This window comes from Protopterus annectens, chromosome 7.part0 (genome assembly GCF_019279795.1).
Source record: "Protopterus annectens isolate FY-2018-M chromosome 7.part0, PAN1.0, whole genome shotgun sequence".
NCBI lineage: Eukaryota > Metazoa > Chordata > Ceratodontiformes > Protopteridae > Protopterus > Protopterus annectens.
Window position 1 is genome coordinate 1,745,520,650 of NC_056739.1, and position 18,596 is coordinate 1,745,539,245.

At 38.5% G+C, this 18,596-nt stretch overlaps 1 protein-coding gene across 2 annotated transcripts in view; it reads right to left on the reverse strand.

Moving 5' to 3' along the window:
* The window catches only part of SEMA4B (semaphorin 4B), a 1,355,182-nt gene that overhangs the window by 21,711 nt on the left and 1,314,875 nt on the right, over positions 1–18,596 (reverse strand). For both annotated transcript variants that reach the window (XM_044078286.1, XM_044078287.1), the window contains one exon: positions 4,833–4,924. In XM_044078286.1, the coding sequence (XP_043934221.1) occupies positions 4,833–4,924 (92 nt within the window). The remainder of the gene's footprint in view (positions 1–4,832; positions 4,925–18,596) is intronic.

Sequence of the window (18,596 nt, forward strand, 5' to 3'; positions counted from 1 at the left end):
CATAGTAATGTATTCTACCATGTGCTTCTAAACAGTACACTTTCCTTAAACTACAGTGACCTTCAATACATATCTCTGAGATTTGTGAAGAAAGTTAAAAAATAATAACTACAATGTCCACACTCCTCACACATGCTGTGGCAACATTATGTGTGCACCTCAGAGGTTTGATTATAAGAAAAATTAAAGTAGTAATTATCATACTATCCTGAGAATTCCATGCAAGCTGTAGTAAGTTTCTATGCAAACCTCTGCATAGAGCCAGCTACTATGTGAGGTTTAGGGCGAAAGCTAATACCTTATGTCAAAATGTGTCTATCACAAGACACAAGAATTTTCACAGGCACAAGCATACATACTGATAGCGGCCCTTACAAAGCAGGACACTCACAAGATACACTGATTTTTCACATGTATACACACATACTGGCAGAATACTGCTACTGACTCTGAAACAAACAGGTCTATCATTAGTTGGACAAATACGCACACACACACACACACACACACACACACACACACACACACACACACACACACACACACACACACACACACACACACACTCATTCTGAATGCTTAGGAACACCAATTCACCTACATTATTTCTTTAGAGAGATAGAGGAAACCAGAGTACCTAGATAACCCACTCAAAAGAGGAAGTACATGCAGACTCCCACAGATGAAGTCACAACCAAGAACTCAAACAGAGCTATGCACTGTGAGATGGCAATGCTACTCATTGTGCCACTGTGCCCAGTGATCAGTTACTTTCAGTCACGTCCTGCTTCAGCCAGCTCACTAAAGACAGACACTTACTGTGTGCAGTTCTGAAGCTTGTGCTGGAAATAGCAAGATGGCATGGCTAACTTGTTACTCTAAAATTCACTGCATCAGTCACAGACGAGCATAAACAATAGCAATACTAGTTTTACAGTGATTTCAGCAAATGCAGAACATTGGCACTAGGCCTGCTTTGCCATATCAGTGATTGTTGTTTAACAATGATCAAACAACAGCATGAGTCGATCACATCTATCCACAAATGGCCTCAATACCCTTCAAATTACATCCACTTTACAGTGTACAACTCAGATGTCCCATTGTAGTTAAACTAAACAATGGTCACAATAAAAGAGTACTCCACTTTACCTCACACAAATGTATACTATTCTGGGATAAAAAAAATGATTAGTCCCTGTTTCAGCTACGCAAATGACAACAGGATCAGTAACTTTTATCCACAGACAGTTCACACTTCTACCCAGCAGTTATACTCACTTTTGTGTGTATGTCAGCTATCAGATTGTGATAAATTATGGCCTGCAATGAATTACAGTTTTGTTCCTCAAACAGTAGCCACACATTAAAGTATTCCAAGTTGACACGCACAAATTACTTTAATTCTGCAAATCCGGAACATTAAGCAAACAATCACATATTGTTATTCTCCTCCACAGACAGCCCCATATATATTATAACTAACTTGTCGTTATATAGCTCTGATGTCTGACTCTTACAAAAATAAAATAAATAATTTTCTCAGCTCCATAGAGAAAGAATCAGGGCCAAGCAAAACATGGCATGATGCCAGGGTAATCCTATGGACTAAGCTTGTAAAGGTTCCAGGGCCATTAGCCTAGTACACACCTATGAACCTATGGGGCAACAAATGTATCAAACAGATTATAAATAGCTCTCTTAAATACTTAAGTGATTTCCAAAACTTAAATGTCCATAATTATTTAGTGACTGCAACCCTTTATAATTTACCAGAAAACCACACATTTATGGACAAACCAAAGATATGAGCTAAAGTCAGGGACATTCACAGCTCTCACCTTCTTTGGTAAAGAATTAGAGACAAAGAAAAAAAAATAATGGGGGCAGGGAGAGGCCCAAAATGAGAAACAATGCTTAAATATAACTCTAACTTATTTAAAACATTAATAGAACAACAGGCTTTTCATCAATGTACATTTTCTGAACAATACAAAGTACATAATTGAAACATCTGGCATTAGTGATTCACTGTAATCCTCTGTGATTTACCAGAAAAATCAACACTTTTCCGAAGGACAGGGCAAAACTGTGAAGCAAAATCAGAAACAGTTGAAAAGAATGTGGATATTCTGTGAAATCAGGGATGGATGGTATGCAATCTGCCTCACCAGTTTTCTGGCAATACATCACTGTGTACTACGATTTAAAAAAAAAAATGTATTGGGTGCTGCTGCTACTCTCAGCTATAGTGCTTAGTGCTACTCCTCTTCATTCTTGAATATTTGCATGCTTTCTGCAAGGAGTAAAACACTCCACAAAGTGACTGGCCAGGTGCACAGCACCTACCCCATAGAGTGCTTGCATTTCTTTACTTAAAGTAAATAAATGAACGAAAAAACAAAGGGCAGAAAGGCACCCCAGCCAAATATCCACCTAGTTTGCCTCCGCATAAGACCAGCTATGCTAGTACCTATGCATGCATTCCAAAGAAAATTTCTTCACCGCATTTCATAAGATCTGAGGATAACTAAATCAGCCGATAACTAAAGTAATCAGGAGACTCAGACATAGAAAAAAGAACATAATTGTATGTGCTGCAGCTTTTAATGGAGGTGGGAGGACGGAGTCAAAATCACTCAAAACTGTCAGTCACTGCCAATGAGAAAATACATAAAGCATCAACTGATGTAGTATCCAAACAGTTCTAACTTCCTCAAAGATATACACCACAGTAACTTTTTAAATGATATTTGGATATATACCACAGTAACGTTTTAAATGATGTTTGGATATATACCAGAGTAACTTTTTAAATGATGCATGGATACATACCACAGTAACTTTTTAAATGATGTCTGGATATATACCACAGTAACTTTTTAAATGATGTCTGGATATATACCACAGTAACTTATTAAATGATGTATGGATATATACCACAGTAACTTTTTAAATGGTGTATGGATATATACCACAGTAACTTTTTAAATGATGTTTGGATATATACCACAGTAACGTTTTAAATGATGTTTGGATATATACCACAGTAACTTTTTAAATGATGTATGGATATATACCACAGTAACTTTTTAAATGATGTTTGGATATATACCACAGTAACTTTTAAATGATGTATGGATTGGGTATATACCACACTGACTTTTTAAATGATGTATGGATATATACCACAGTAACTTTTTAAATGCTGTATGGATTGGATATATACCAGAGTAACTTATTAAATGATGTATGGATATATACCACAGTAACTTTTTAAATGATGCATGGCACTGTGACCTTTGGTAAGTGAAAAACTAAGGCAGCATGACATATATGATATACATTTTTTATATGATTTGCTAAATCATGCTATATATTCTGAAAAAGAAATACAAAAGTTGGAAAAAATTAAAACAGTATTTTGAATCTAGATGAAACTAGCTTTGCAAACATAAACTGTCAGTCAATATGTAAAAACACAGTGATGCTATGTGGCACCTATAGAAAAACTAAGTAATGTCCCCACCTTCAGTATTACAGACCCTATGAGCACCCACCTTCTTATCATTACTCAACAGAGGTATCTAGCACTAATGTTAGACCAAAATCTATCACTCCATCAACACGCCCAACTCTCAGCCCAATAAGGTATTAACTCAGCTTAAAGTCTCATACAAAGTATCTAACTGGTTGACCAATGAGGCTAGGCAAGCCATTGTCACAAATGTTCTTCTCCCCTAGATCAAAATACTGTCTCCCTTTAATTGCATATCTCTCTATGTACAATACTGCACTCATTTAATTCACCAAGAATAAAGTACATCCATGTACTACTCTAAATTGAAAAACTGGCTGCCTATAAAGCTAGAGCAATTTTACTGTTCAATACACTAATCTACAAAATATTAAATGATGGCTACTGTCCACCACTACTCAGCAGACTGCAATTTAGAAACCAATCCTATCCTCTTAGAAATAGTTATAGTATTCAGGGACACAGTCCCCATTTTACATTTGACATGTGCGAGAGAGCTTTCTTGAAAACAGTACCAGATGTTTGGAACAATCTTCCAAAGAACATTAGAAATACAGACCAACTACTGACTTTCAATAATATATTCAGAGACCATTTGTTCAAAGAAAATAAATGCATGTGCTACAGAAACATGGGCCTAATACAATGGTATACTAATTTGTAGGTTCCAATGTACCAGTGGCTCCATTCCAAACCTGCAGGTTAAGTCTGCTTGATACTACCTTAGGACAACAAGAATGATGCGAGTAGAATTACTCCCCCATGCATCATTCACAATTCTGTATTGATAATGAAATATACTCCTCTACATTGTATATTTAAGCATTGATAATGTACACAATTTTGTAAATATTGTTTAATGTTTTACTTTTTCACTGTCAACCGCTTTTCTGTGTTTTATATATGCAATCTTTGTCAAATTCATTAATATCAGTATTGTTTTTTTTTCTTCTTGTTTGTATTCCTAACTGCATTTTTTACTTGTTATTGTCTTTACCATTGTAGCTCAGGTCGTGGCTGAAAAGGGTCCCTGCCCTGGACCAGCTCACTTACCAGGTTAACAAAAATACGTATAAATAAATACATAAATAAAAAAATAAAACACTTACCATCTGTTTATGAAAAATAACATGGTGAAAAACACAGCTGTTTTTTTAACTCTTAATAATGTAAGTCTTTTACCCTCACATGGGGCATGATTACCTATCTCCAAATGCATTCTGCACATTTTTACATTTTTGCATATCCAAACCAGTTGGGGGCTGCTCAGTTAGAACTCTTGCAATATACTTACCAGATGATCTAAAACTTCTGCCACCTGGTAATGATGTGTTCTGCTGGCACTGGGCCTTTGTGTCTGCATTTTCAATGTCTTGTTTCCAATGTCTGCAACAAAATATGAGAATTAGAAGACCAAAGCACCCCACCTGCTGCATTAGTAATAAAAGTTTCATTTTTTGTAATTGATTAACTCCATCAAAGACTAATTTACTTGATATTTCTTGCTTTTAAAATATGTTGCTCTAAATGCTTCAAGAGTATGCAGAAAACAAAACATGCTTGAAAGAAATCTTGCTTCCAGAAATAGCCTTTAGGTTAATACTGCATGCATTCAAAAGGGGATAACAATAAATTATATTCTAAAAACTGTTTTTCAAGGAAGACTTTCATTGATGGGCTGCGGAGTCACAAAATTTGATATTCACATTACACAATTCCTAAACAACCTGCAGACAGGAGTGCATACTCAGAAATTTTAGACACTTAGGTTTGTGAAAGTACATGAGCCAGAACTGCAGAAAGGCTACCAGAAGCACATACTACGCATTTATTCATAACTATATGTTTCTTAATGTAACTATTTATTTAAGGGCCTTTGATTATCAGGAAAGTCCAACTAGGGAGAATACACTTTTCTATGGAGGCTGATGGAGAAAAACTACTTACATTTGTACAGCCATTTAGTATGATGAGCTAATAATAAAATATACTACATAACAGATTTTATATATATATATATATATATATATATATATATAGAGAGAGAGAGAGAGAGAGAGCTATATATATACATATATAGCTTAAGAGTTAATCACCATGATACGTACACTATGTAGTATTTACAGCACGTTAAAGTCACATTATTCTATACGTTATGCATTATTTTACAATATATGTATATGGTGACATTGCAACTTTGTTATATATGCAGCAGATAAGGCATATGTATATTTTATCTAAACAATTTTTCACTTGAGACCTGTAAACAGGACATAACGTGAGGATTTCTTAACATTTGTTTGATTTGTCTGTATAAGGAGGGAACTTAGTCATGGGATTGGTTTGAAGACAGTTTCATTGACAAGTATAAATCCACTGGGATTTTAAATTATAGATGGGATAAAATGTTCACTAATTGACCTGTTACAACTGCAACACCACTTTTATGAAATGGATGTTCTCAATGAGATTTTAAATTGTAGATGAGGTGAATGTCTGATATTGGTTGGGAAAGAGTTAAGGTTTACAGAGTACAGGCAGTTACTGCTACAGTTTTAGTTTTTCCAGTAAGCACCAAGCTTTGGTTCATTTTGTCTAGCACTCGGGGGGGGGGGGGGGGTTGTATCAGTTTAACAAGTAGTGTGTGTGGCAGGGCATCTATTTGAACTATAGAGGATATGGCGAGCAGTTTTAATAATGAGTATAGGCTAAAGGAGTAGGTAGTTCCAACCAGGTAAGGGACTAAAACAGTCATGTATTTGTTAATGTGGTTACTTGCAGACTTTGCAAATTTATTATGAGATTGCTCCAGTTTCACTAGCTGAGAAATCTGCAAGTTAGTCAAAATCAGTGAGAAATATCGAAGAGTAGGAAGTAGATAAGTCTACAGACACGATCTGATAGAAGAGGTAGGACTTTATAGAGAAGTCCTAATATATATATATATATATATATATATATATATATATATATATATATATTTATTTATTTTTTCTTTTTTTTTGAACTGCACATTAGATATGCTGCTTGAATCTTAATCAATAGACAGTTATTATTCCCAGCAGTTTTATATTTTGCACTAGCTGAATTCTAATATTACTGACTGATAATATTTTTTTTCACTTGCAGTTGTCTGATTGTTGACTTGGAAGTAAAATTGCCATTAGTTTTTTTTTTTTGGGGGGGGGGGGTAGTTTAGATTGGTCTACCCAGTTTTCATTTTTTTTCTTTTGAACAGGAATGCAGTAGCTCATCTTGGAGCTGTTTGACTGAAAAGGCTGCACATATTAGTGATGAGGCATATGAATACTGGATTACATTTGCTGAGTGAGAGTCTGTATGCATCTTGTATAGTCTGTATGCATTTTGTACATGTACATATATTAAAGGAATAAAAGTCCTAACAGTGAACCTTGTGGCACAACTAATGCTATTTGCTGAGGCAATGACAGTTAATCCACCCAGGGTACAGACTGCATTTGATGGATAAGCTGACTTTTAAATCAACTGATTATACTGTTTGTGAGACCCAGTTCTTCTATACGATGTGAAACTGTATCAAATGCTTTGGCTAGGAATAAAATTACGGATGCAGTCATTTCACCTTGATTTCACCTTTCATGAATATACTTTATGAAAACTAGTAATGCTGTTTTACTTTATGAAAACTATTAAGGCTGTGGCCTGGCCTATATCTATGCTGTGCAGTGGAATGTAATTTGTTCTCTTTGTTCCAAGTTATGGCTTTCTAGCAAACCACTGAGGACTGACGTCACAAAATAATGACAGACATTTGGGTTTCAGACTTCATATCTTTCAGAAAATGCATACTAACACAAAATCTGTTATTTTAACAACTTTTTACATTTATAACAGCAACATTTAAATTCTGTCACTATGTTTGGCCTTGGTCCCCCATTACATTTGGCTTTGTCCAGATTTCTTGCATTAAGAGGCTGAGGCATGACAAAAAGGCAATAGGTCCTACAGCTGGATAGCTCAATACATTTGCCACCTTTATGTAAAGGAATAACGTAGAATTGTTTCTAGAGTTTGAGGAGTATATCTTCTTGGAGACAGCAATGTATAACTACAGGTACTGGGTATGCAATGTCTTCTGCAGCTATTTTCAGATATTCTACTGACAGTTTGTCAGCTGAAGAGGGCTGGGTTTATGTTTTTGAATATATACACACACACACACACACACACACACACACACACACACACATATATATATATATATATATATATATATATATATATATAAAACATTTTTTTTTAACTGTGGTTGTAGGAGTTGTGGTAAGTCAGAAGATAGTACTCACACTTACGGATGTGTTGGGTGCACTGGGTTTACTAACCGAGTTTGCAGCGTTTACATAGTATTACTTAAATTTCCATGTTATACTACAGTTTGTTTTATCTGTGAAAGGACAGAGTGTGATTTTTTTACCAGGTTGTATAAGTGCATTGATTGTTTAATAAAATTGTTTTGGAATTTTGCTATGGTTTCTCTGTATACTATTATAGTAGTTTTTTGGCATTTAGGATGGGATTTTTAGTCAGGGTTTGCAAGTGCTGATATTATTGCAGATTGTTTGTCATTTTATTCCATATGCTTGGCTTTCCATGCTTTATGTCTGTTGTGTGTTAGTTTTTTTAATATATCTAATGTAAGCCACGGTGTAGATTTTGATTTTACTCTCTTCTTATGTTGAGGTGTAAGAGAGTTTAATATAGAGAAGAAGATTTTGTTGAAGTGAGTTACTATCACCTAAAGGCAGCACTTTAATGCTTCTCAGTTGCTATGCTTAAGGACTGACAAGAAGATGCAAGATGTTACTAGTCCTCCATCCAAAAAAACCTACTACATTTAATAGAGGCCTACCAAACCGCAACATTTCAGAACTTTTCAGATCTCCAAACCACTCAGCTAATCCAGCCTATGCCTCTTATCACAGACACTGGTAAGTAATGTTTTCCTTTTCCCCCACTCAGTCAGAAAAAAATGGTGCCTTACTAAAAGTAAGGATGACTTGTATTAGAGGCATCAAAGGCAAAAAGCAGTTTGTGATTCTGAGTACTGCATATAACACAGCATATCACTTACTTGTTTGTTAAAGAGGCTCTTTTCAGATGTGTCCCAGAACCACTGTCTGGTTAAGTGGATTGCTCAGACTCACAAAATATACAAACTCAGAGTGAGGGAATCAAACCTAGGAATACACAGCAACTAATTTTGTAGCTCACAGCTTTAATCCCTTATGCTAAACTGCCAAAACTATACATAAGAGAAGCTGGAAAGATTTAGAATTGACTAACTGTTACAGATACATTGTTGTGATATAATAGTGGCTGTGTCACTGAAGTGAAATAGCTCTATGTGGTAGGACAGGATGTGGAATGTGTAGTGACACTATGGGTAGCCTGTTTAAAAGAAAATGATTTGAAAAACAGTTATACCCACATAGACAGAATAATACTATTTTGAATGAAACAATACGATAATTACATATTTATAATGCATAACATTTTTGGACAGATGCAGCCCAGTTCTATGCATTCTTGTACTATAGGTTTTGATGTTATCTGGACTATGAAACAGCAACTGGTACATCTGAACAGTGAAAACTTTAAATGCCTTTAAAATGTATTTTATGACAATTACTTATTCCCCAATACCTGATTTATCTATTTCAGGGTCACAGGAGAACTGCATTCACTAGGGAGAAAGAAAATAAACTGATGGTGGATGAGGAGCCAACCCATCAAAGGATGCACACACACATTCATACTCGCATACTACAAAGCACATCTATAGATGATTTGGAGGATAGTCATTTCATCTACTGCATATCTTTGGGATGTGAGAAGAAAGCTGTCAAAAAACAAAAACAAAAAACAAGTGGACATAAAGAGGACATGCAGGAGAACCAGGCAGTGAGGCAGCAATGGAAGCTGGTATCATCTGTACAGTATACAATATTGCAGAGGTAGCACAGTGTCTCGGTTAAAATATCTGTCCTGCAACTGCAGTGTTTATGGTTCAATCCTGACCTATGGTCACTGTTTCTATGGAGTTTGTATGCTCTCCCCATGTCTATATGGGCGTTCTCAAGATATTCTGTTTTCCTCCCACTTCTCAAAAAACATGCTGGTTGTCTGACTATGCTAAATTGTCAGTACATTCTGTACTTACCTCAGGCCTTGTAGTTTTGGGTCATGGCTAAATGGAGTAGAGATAAACCATCTCACTTAGCTAACTAACAAATTAAAAAAAATGAGACTGTTTTAACCAAGGTACAATAAACAGTTACAAAAATGTTGTGTCGAAATAAGAAGGTGTTGGGACACCCCCCCCCCCCCTTCCCCACACACACACACAGGCTCTGTGTGTGGACTGACTTTTTAGGATGGATAAGGAATACTTCTTGTGCCTGCAATTGAAATTATGTATGAATAGTGTGCACTGTACTACAGAATAAAGAAGTCCATACCAGAGTGTCAGCAAAGAAAATTATATGACAATCTAAGTGAAACAAGAATACATTTCAAGTGACACAGGAGGAAAGGTAGGTTGATAATAGTTTTTCACTGTATGCTATTTTAAATAATGTAAACAGTGAAAATGAAATAAGTGCACTGCAATGACTGTGTGTGATTTACTCTAGCACCTCCAACTCGCCAAAAATAGCATGTCATGAACAAAGCAAAAATCTGCACACTGGTGAGGCACAAGTAATGCGTACTAATAATTTCAAGGAAACTGAATGTTCACAACTGTTTCAGCAGAGATTTCGCACTAAATAAGTGGCACTGCACTGCACCCTACCACAACTTCCAGAACTACATCAGTAACTTGGTTAGCAGCATGAAACAAACATTCTGATGTTCATCGTGTTACACTGCTGCAGTCATCACACTTGGGTTATCCTGCCGTCAGGTGGTCCCGCAGTCGGCCAGAGTTCCAAAGTCTTGGTCCGGCATCAGTTGCTGTCGCTTCTTCCCAGACGTCAGTGCGCCAGGGGTATATAAGAGGCAACCGATGCCATTTTCTTCAGTCTTTCTTGTCGCGCGGTGCCCGAAGCAGAACCAGTTTGCAAGTGCCGGTCGGCCGACTCCTGAGATTTTCTAATCGAATTTCAGACCAAAGTCTTCAATAAAGCTAAGTACCCCATTGGGGAACCTTTTCTTGCCTCAGTCCGATGTCAGAAAAAGTTAACAATTGCATTTCTTGTGGGAAGCAAATACCTCATAAGAACTTTCATTCTTATTGTATTCCTTGCTTAGGCCCAGACCACGATGTCACAGGTTGTCGGTTTTGTGCTAGGTTTAACAAACGAACTATTAAACGTCAGTTTGATTTCGCCCGACATTATTTTGGTAGGAAATTTAATTATACCATGCTGTCGGAGCAACCGACGACCGGAATGCATAAAAAATGCAAAGATAAGGACAGGCAGCCGAGAACCAAACCAGACTCCAAGGCCTCTGCTAGGCCAGTCGCTGGTTCTCCGGTTTTCAGTGAGGCGCCTACGCAGCCCCTGACGACCGCTGATTTAGAACTCCAGGCAGCATACGATTCCCAAGTGGAGATTGCTAGGCCTCCACAACCTTTACCTTTAGGCCCTTCCAACTCCATGGCTGAAGGAGATTCCGGTGCAGTTGAAACGCCTTCAGTTGCAGAAGGTGTCTTCAGACTGACTACACTCACTATTAAATCCTATGCAAAGCTGAAAACCCCTTTTAAAACAAAGAAGACTGTACAGCAGTCTCCAGTACAAGGCCCCATGCCTAAGAAACAGATGCTTAAGATGGCTGAAGATTTAATTACCCTAATCAGGGGTTCCCATCCCCCTCCTGATAAAAGGCCAAGACAGGAGGAGGACTACGCTTCCTCTGACCAGGCTTCAATTTCCTCAAATTCTTCTGAGGAACAGGAATATTCCTTTCCCCCTTATGAAGACTCTGATGCTGAAGAGTCTATCCCTTCAGCATCTCCCCCAGAAGACTACTCTTTTGGGGAAACTTTACATACCATGAGGGAACATTTCCACTGGGAAAGTCAGGATTACTCTGATTCTAAGAAAAGGCTCCGAGAGTTCCTTTTACTCCCCCGGCACAGACCACTTGCTATTCCACCCGTGTTAGACATTGTGGATGATGTTTATTCAGAATCTAGCCTTAACCAACATTCACTACCTCCTGCACCAGCCAAACCAGACAGATACTACAGAGTCCCTGACTCACACAAATTCCTATATAAAAGCCCTGTTGCTGACCCAGAAACCATTTCCCAGGGTCCCAAAGGGGTTAAGGCCTCAATTGCTAAAAACCCTGCACCCTCTGAAAGGGATTCTAGAGTACTAGACAGATGGGGAAAGAAAGTATATACCTCAGCTACTCCAGCTATGAGGGCCTTAAATTGCCAGTTTCACATGCTGAAATATCAACAATATTTGATGTCTCAATTAAAACAAAAAATGATCACACATACAGAACAGCCTAATTACAAGGAAATGCAAGATTTGTTGCATGCAGCTGAACAAGTGGGAATACATACTTTGCAATGCGGATTTGATTCATTGGAAGCTTCTTGTAGAGCAGCAGTGACAGGGTCTGTCATACATAGGCATGCTTGGTTAAAAGAACAAACTTTACCTGATCATGTTAAAGCAAAGTTATTGGATGCACCTTTACAGCAGGATGTTTTATTTGGTGTAAAAGCAGAAGAGGTTTTAAAGAAAATGGAGGATAAGGCAAAATCTATGCAGACGGTCAAGGATTTTTTACAGGTTCAACCCCCTCGTTTCAGCAGAAATTGGCCAACCAAAAACTGGTCCTTTCCAGCTTCTGCCAAACTACAGAGGGGCAAATACAGATGCCCAAGGGGCAGAGGTCAGTCACAAGGCTCTTACCAGCCTCGACAATGGGGTGCCACAACCCAAAATGGAGGAGAAGGCAGGTCTCAAACTATTAGAAGACATACACAATGACTTACCCCTCAGACTACCAAGCAAATCCCTCTTGGCAGCTCCCTTGGGAGGAAAACTAGCACTTTTTGCAGACAACTGGCACATCATCACAAAAGACAAATGGGTCCTAAATATTGTATCTCAAGGATACAGATTCCACTTTCACACTTTACCAACGATAAAAGGAATGCCAAACCTGCCACCAAATCAATGGGCAGAGGCTCAAAAGCAAATTTCAGCTCTCATGGACATGAGAGCCATTCAACAGGTTCCTACACAGGAGCAAGGACAAGGATTTTACTCAAGACTCTTTCTAGTTCCCCGAAAAGACAAAGTCTGGAGACCCATTCTGGACCTGTCAATTCTAAACACATATCTGGTAGTACACAAATTCAAGATGCTAACACTACAGCAACTTCTTCCCATGCTGGGCAAGAAGGCTTGGCTAGTAACGTTGGACCTCAAGGAGGCATACCTTCATGTCCCTATCAGACAAAATTGCAGAAGATACCTCCGATTTATAGCAGGTTCAACCCATTACCAATTCTCTGCACTGCCCTTTGGCTTATCTACTGCGCCCAGGGTCTTCACAAAATGCCTGGCACCAGTAATTGCATACTGCAGACAAAGAAGAATTCAAATATATCCATACCTGGACTGCCTTATTCAAGCAGAAAGCAAGGACATTCTTTTAAAGCATCTGGCATTTTTCAAAAACCTATTAGGTTGCCTAGGGTACACAGTAAACGAAAAGAAGTCAAAACTAGTGCCCTCACAAGCCATAATATTCCTGGGTGCCACCTTAAATACAATGGCCCAGATGGCTTATCTCACGCCAGACAAGCAAGGACAACTGACTCAATACTTCAAAATGATGGCAACAAAGACCCAACTCCCTGCAAGAAAAATTCTGCAGGCCTTGGGATTCATGGCATCTTGCATACTACTAATACCATTTGCAAAACTGCATATGAGGAAATTACAATGGTATCTGAAAAGCATATTGACTCAACACAGCCACAGCTTGGAAACAATAATTCCACTCATTCCCTGCCTTCAACAGGAGTTTCTATGGTGGGCTCAGGCATGTCACCTCAACAAGGGTCAGCCTTTTACCTTACCCACAGCCAGGCAAACTATAACAACAGATGCATCAGATTATGCCTGGGGAGCACACATGGCAGGACAGTGTATTCAGGGCAAATGGTATGCAGATCAAAGGCATCTACATATCAATCAAAAAGAGATGCTAGCTGTACAAAATGCCCTAACAGCTTTCAAGGACCTCCTACATCCAGGACAACTCCTAATAAAGACGGACAACACCACAGTGATGTGGTACATAAACAAGCAAGGGGGCACACATTCCTACCCCCTATGGAGGCAAGCAATGACCTTGTGGAACACAGCATTGACCTACCAAGTTCAACTACAAGCACAATTCCTGCCAGGAAAGAAAAACACATTGGCAGACGATCTAAGCAGAAACATCATAGATCCTCACGAGTGGAAACTAGATCCACAAGTATTCGCAATGATAACTCAAAAATGGGGGAGCCCAGACATAGATCTGTTTGCTTCCCCCCAAAACTACCAACTACAGAAATTCTGCACAAGGACATACCACACACTAGCTTGGAAAGTGGACACCCTCTCATTCAGTTGGAAAACATTGACAGTGTATGCCTTTCCTCCACTGCCTCTTCTGGCAAAGGTGCTGCTGAAAGCCAGATTAGAGAGGCCACAAATGATACTCATTGCTCCAGACTGGCCATGCCAACACTGGTATCCAATGCTAAGGAACATGGCTCAAGGCCCACCATGGATTTTACCTCCAATTCCTCACCTGCTCACTCAGCAAAACAATCAGATTCTACACAGCCAGCTCAAGACTTTAAATCTGGCTGTATGGCAAATTACCTAAACAACCAGTCAACACTTCTCTCTAAAGCTGTGATGGATGTCATTCTGGAGGCCAGGAGGCCCAGCACCAGTAAAGCCTATTCAGACAAATGGAAAAGATTCTGCGCCTGGAACCAGGCTAAAGGCCAAAATCCCCTTGTCCCAAATATTCCTCAGATTTTTCAATATTTAACGGAGATGTTGCACAAAGGACTTTCCTTTTCATCTATTAAGATTCACGCCTCAGCTATTTCAGCTCAATACAACACGGATCCTCCTATATTTTCACATCCATTACTAAGACAGTTCCTCAGAGGGGCTAAGAACATAAGACCGCCCCGGAGAGCACCAACACCAACTTGGGATCTCAACTTTGTTTTGGAAAAACTTACACTACTGCCCTTTGAACCAGCTTTTACAGCTGATCTACAGTTTCTATAATGGAAAACTGCCCTGCTGCTAGCAATAACTTCAGCACGAAGAGTTTCACAGCTACAGGCCCTAATGGCAGTGGAGCCTTTCATCATTTTTCATCAAGACAGAGTCTCTTTACGAACTAACCCTTATGCCAAAGGTGGTATCCAGTGTGGCCCTAAACCAAACCATTCATTTGCCCACCTTTTATCCAAACCCTCAGAACAAAGGGGAAATGCTCCTACACTCTTTGGACATTCACAGGCAATTACGTTACTACTTGGATAAAACTAAGGCTTTCAAAAAATCTGACCAGCTCTTTGTATCCTATGCTGCAGGATCACAAGGAAAGGCTATCTCAAAACAGACCATTTCAAAATGGATAGGACATTGTATCCATTTCTGCTACACACACCATGGGAAACCTGTACCTGGTAAAATCAGGCCCCATTCCATCAGGGCTACAGCAACATCAACAGCCTTCCTCAGAGGGGTACCAACCAAGGATATATTGGAGACTGCAACTTTGGAGTTCAGTGCACACCTTCACCAAGCACTATCACTTACCTCTATACTCTAAAACCAGAGATGGCTTTGCCACTGCAGTTCTGCAGGGCCTACTAGCCTCTCCAAACCCTGTTTAGTTCCACCACCCATCCTTAGCTTTGGGATTCAACCCAAGTGTGATGACTGCAGCAGTGTAACACGATGAACATAGTACAGTTTTGTACCTACCATAAATGTAGATGTTCGAGTGTTCACACTGCTGCAGTCCAGGTTACCCTCCCTCCATCCCCTCTGACCTAGCTGAACTTTTCTATACCTTTTCTATCCTGTACAACCTTTGTGGTGTATTTGCTTGTAACTGAAGGTATTCCTTTTATTCCTTTTACATGTTTTATTAGCAATATGTATTGCCTACCTACTTGGGGGCACCTGACATCTGGGGCAAGAAAAACTGAAGAAAATGGCGTTGGATGCCTCTTATATACCCCTGGTGCACTGACGTCAGGGAAAAAGCGACAGCAACCGACGCCGGACCAAGACTTTGGAACTCTGGCCGACTGCGGGACCGCCTGACGGCAGGATAACCCAAGTGTGATGACTGCAGCAGTGTGAACACTTGAACATATACATTTATGGTAGGTACAAAACTGCACTTTTTAATTTACTGCACACTGGTTGCTCAGAACAGATGTCACACTTACTAAAAGAAAACTGCACTAGAATGAATGTCATTGCAGAAATTACATAAATGGCACTGCACCCTACAACAAGTTGCACACCTATATCAGTAAATCAGCAGCATGAAACAATAATTTTCTATTTTAATTTACTGCATACTGGTTGCTCATAACAGATGTCACACTTAAACTGCACTACAATGAATGTCACTGCAGAGACTATTTAGTGCACAGTGCCCTCTAGATGCAATACTAGGAACAATACAGGAGCAATACTGCAGAGGTACTGGGTGCTTTTGTTTAACACGTGCTGTAATTTTAAAACAAGCTGACAGATGTAACATGTTATATTAAACAAACCAACAAAGAAACAAAAATAAACACTACATTTAATGGAAGTCTACCAAACAGCAGCATTCCTGAAGCTACCTCTGGCACAATTTTCAAATAATTTACCACAGCATTTTAGGGGACATGGTCATAGTGAACTGCATGGTTTTCCTGACAGTAATGAGGTTACAAACCTTATCTTATATGAACAATATGAACACTGGAGAGTGTAGTTAACATTTTCAGATAGCTTTCAAAGCTGTATTGCATACACTTTTTTGAATATTCATATATTTATATTTAATCCCGTTCCAGTACAGCATACAGGAGATCTGAAAACATGGACAAAGTAGTAACACTAATGTGCAGAAAATCTTAAGTTAAACCTCCAAAAGCACTAAAAGAGATCTCTAACAGTAACAGTAATGTGATTGCAGGTGTTATAAGTAATGCGGGAGTACACAAAATGTGTACAAGTCAAAACAAGTATAAGGCAAGTTCTGTGGTTGTGAAGCTCTGTAAATGCACCGGGATGTAATGTGCAGTGAAAGAAGTCAGCACAGATAACATTATTCTGGGTGTAAAATTACTAAATGTTTCAATGTAAATACTCAAAATCACACATGTATAAGGGTAAAATGAAACTGAAGTCTTTTGGCCGAGCAGTTCATGGTGTGGTACACCCATTATATAAACAGTAATCACAAAGGCAACCATGACTTTCTAAAGTTTGTCCAGTTTATTTTAAAAATCCTTAAATCAATTAGAATTTACTGAAGTGATGTGGCATGTGTTACAGCTGCTCCTTCTCGAGTCATGACAAATATGCATTTTTTTGTTAAAAAATTAGGTTGGTTACCAAGTTGCTCAAGCTGCCTGACCTTATCATCATAGTCTGACCATGTGAAGATATCATGTTGTGATGACAGACAATAGATCTTTACAAGTCTTCTTGAAAATCAACAAGGACTTTCTGGTCAGTAACATGTACTTAACTTCTAAACCATTCAACACTTCTCATGCAATTTGAAAAGCCTCATCACAGGATCCAGACAGAAGCACCTGACATATATGCATGCACATAATTTTTTCTCATAAAAGTTAATGACATTAATTATGCACACCATTTTCTTCAGTCTGACACATCTGTGCAATTGTTTACGCAATTTCAATAGACCAGATGGACTTACTACAATAGTGACAGTATACCATAACCAAATTTTGATAAAAATTTGACAAAAACTAAAAGAGATCTTACTGTGCAGATGGTTGACATTAATGTCTGACTCAATAATCAACTCGGACATGTAAAAGTAGTAACACAACGCACACCTATTTTATGTCTGTGGGTGGGTGTGCTCACATGCATGTGCACATTTATGTGGAAGTGAGGTATGTGTGAGTCTGTGTGTGTGTGTGTACACATACACATGTATATATGTATGTATATATATATATATATATATATATATATACATACACACACATATACATACATATATATAAAAAAGAAATGAATTATAAAAGGAAATGTGAGTTCTTCAAATCCTGTTTAATCAACGAAATACTTCAGTGAAACCATCCCTTTCTCCCAAATGGTGTGACCTTAGAATTATCTATATTTAGTAAAGGGGTGCAGGAAGAAAGCCATCTACATGAGGGGTGTGGGGGGTTACTCCCACTTCATCCAAGTTAGTCTTTTTATTAGTTTCTATGCAATGTCATAGAATTGTCTTGTTAAAGAAATGGGGCAGGAGTTGAAGAAATCAACCACAAACATTATGGATATATTCTGTAAATAAAAAAGGATAGAACTGCCAACTCAGATTGATGTCTTCCTCAAGTCAAAATGTCAGTGTTTATCTTTATTCCCTCATTTACAGCATGTATTCACAACCGATTTTTTTTTTTTTTACTAGGCCACAGACTGAGCAACACCTGCCTTTTTGATTACCTGTGCACTGACCTATTGCTGTAACTCAGTATTCTTCTACTGAAACCTCTCCTCAGATCTTTGGGATGCCGTTTCATCTCTTCCATGTTTGCTCTTCTTTCCCATACTTTAAAGCATCCCTTTGGCTATTTTTTATCTTGCACTTCCTACCAGCCCTCTGATAACCACTAAGGCCCATTCATTTCCTTTCCTTGGGAGTTAAGAGCTAATGAAGGGAAACTGTCAATCAGGCAATCAGAAGTTTTTTACTGATGGGCTGTCTCCCTGCCCCTGGCAGAAGATGTGCATGCTTGCTG